The sequence below is a fragment of the Sinocyclocheilus rhinocerous genome, unplaced genomic scaffold (assembly GCF_001515625.1).
Source record: "Sinocyclocheilus rhinocerous isolate Xijiao unplaced genomic scaffold, SAMN03320098_v1.1 scaffold2653, whole genome shotgun sequence".
Taxonomy (NCBI): domain Eukaryota; kingdom Metazoa; phylum Chordata; class Actinopteri; order Cypriniformes; family Cyprinidae; genus Sinocyclocheilus; species Sinocyclocheilus rhinocerous.
Window position 1 is genome coordinate 535205 of NW_015664693.1, and position 1678 is coordinate 536882.

Consider the following 1678-nt stretch of genomic DNA (forward strand, 5'->3'; position numbering starts at 1 on the left):
GTGTGTCAAAATCGTGATTAAAATCGAAATCGCAAAATTGATCAAAGAAATCGCGAGAGTTTTTTTTTTCCATATCGCACAGCCCTATTCCCAATGCACACAAACTTCCCAGAATACTGAGTGCCCTGTTGGTTACAGTGTTTACTTCTTTTTTAATTATATTTTTATTAAATATTTATTTATTTGTGAAAAATACTTTGTCATTTAAAGTATAAATATGTTTATTTTACAAATTAATTTTTTTAATCCATTTTCAAATTATTTAAAATTTCTTAAATATTAATTAAAATAAATAAAATTATAAATGCCATCGGCCACCCTGAAAAATACTTTGTCATTTAAAGTATAAATATGTTTATTTTACAAATTAATTTTTTTAATCCATTTTCAAATTATTTAAAATTTCTTAAATATTAATTAAAATAAATAAAATTATAAATGTTATAACAAATAAAATTTAAGCGCAAGTATTAAAATTACTACAACTGAAATAAAAAATAAAAATAAATAGAACAGAAAAAAATTATAAAAAAGATTTTAAAAAATCACAACAATATTACTAAAACTAAAATTAAAATGAAAACTGAATATACAAAATGACAAAAATAAAAGAATTCAAAATATCAATTAATACTAAAATATATAAAAAAACACTAATCTGCATTATTACATATATAAAGCGCTTCTTACCCTTCTTGTAACGCCCGTCCTCATCCTTCCCCGCTCGTACCCACAGTGAGGCACTGAAGCCACTCGCCATGTGAGGCCAGCAGTTCTGTCCCACCAGAGGCAGGTGGAAGGGTGCCGTATGCCAGGGAGAGCTGCGCAGATGACCGGGCCTGCTCAGGTCTGCTTCACCACGGCCCAGGGGTAATTTACCCCTCAAAAGAGTGTTTACTCCACCCTTACCACCAGCTGTCCCATGAGGCCTCATCCCAGGGGAGGAGCTCAAGCCAGGGACCCCTGCGCCAGGGATCATGGGAAAGGACATGAAGTAGAGCGGCTCTGTGTCTGCATTAGCCTCCACAATCTGAAGCAAGCCTCTCAGCAAGATCTCCTACAGATGATGGAAACAAAATAAAGATTTCTGCATATCACCAAGAAAATATTAGCGTTTTTTGCTGAGTTTGCAAAATTTGAGGTTTTATTCATATCAGGGTTTCCCATACATTTATTTATTTGTGGCGGCCCACCACAACATCCACATTGACTGTCACAAATATCCACCGCCCCCTGCCATCAGCTTCTGTGTCTCACACACACGAGCGCGACTTTAGCACTTTATTTACCAACTTTCAAACCCTTATAGTGGCTTTTTTCCATAACATACTGACAAACCTAGTGACTGTTTTGGATAAACCTTAGCTATCATTTAGCTGGGAGATTTCACCAGTACTGCCCCGCGAGCAGCAGCAGACTCCTCAGTAAATGAGTACAAAACAGCATTTCCAAGTATATATATATTAGGGATGTATCGATATCAAAATCTCACAATATGATAATATCACTTCATATGATATGAAGTCCATGGTACGATATTTGTTGCAATATAAAAAAAAAAGACAAATAAACAATTGGAAAAAAATTTAACTTTTGTACATTTTAAAAGTTAAATTCTTCTATCTAATGCACTTTGAGATGTGGGATGCCCATATTGACCAGTTAACCGTTAACCGAA

General features: G+C 34.2%; 1 protein-coding gene across 1 annotated transcript in view; it reads right to left on the bottom strand.

Moving 5' to 3' along the window:
* Positions 1–1678, bottom strand: part of LOC107730379 (lysosomal-trafficking regulator-like) — a 97745-nt gene that overhangs the window by 66235 nt on the left and 29832 nt on the right. The window contains exon 11 of the mRNA XM_016541202.1: positions 691–1057. Coding sequence (XP_016396688.1) covers positions 691–1057 — 367 coding nt within the window. The remainder of the gene's footprint in view (positions 1–690; positions 1058–1678) is intronic.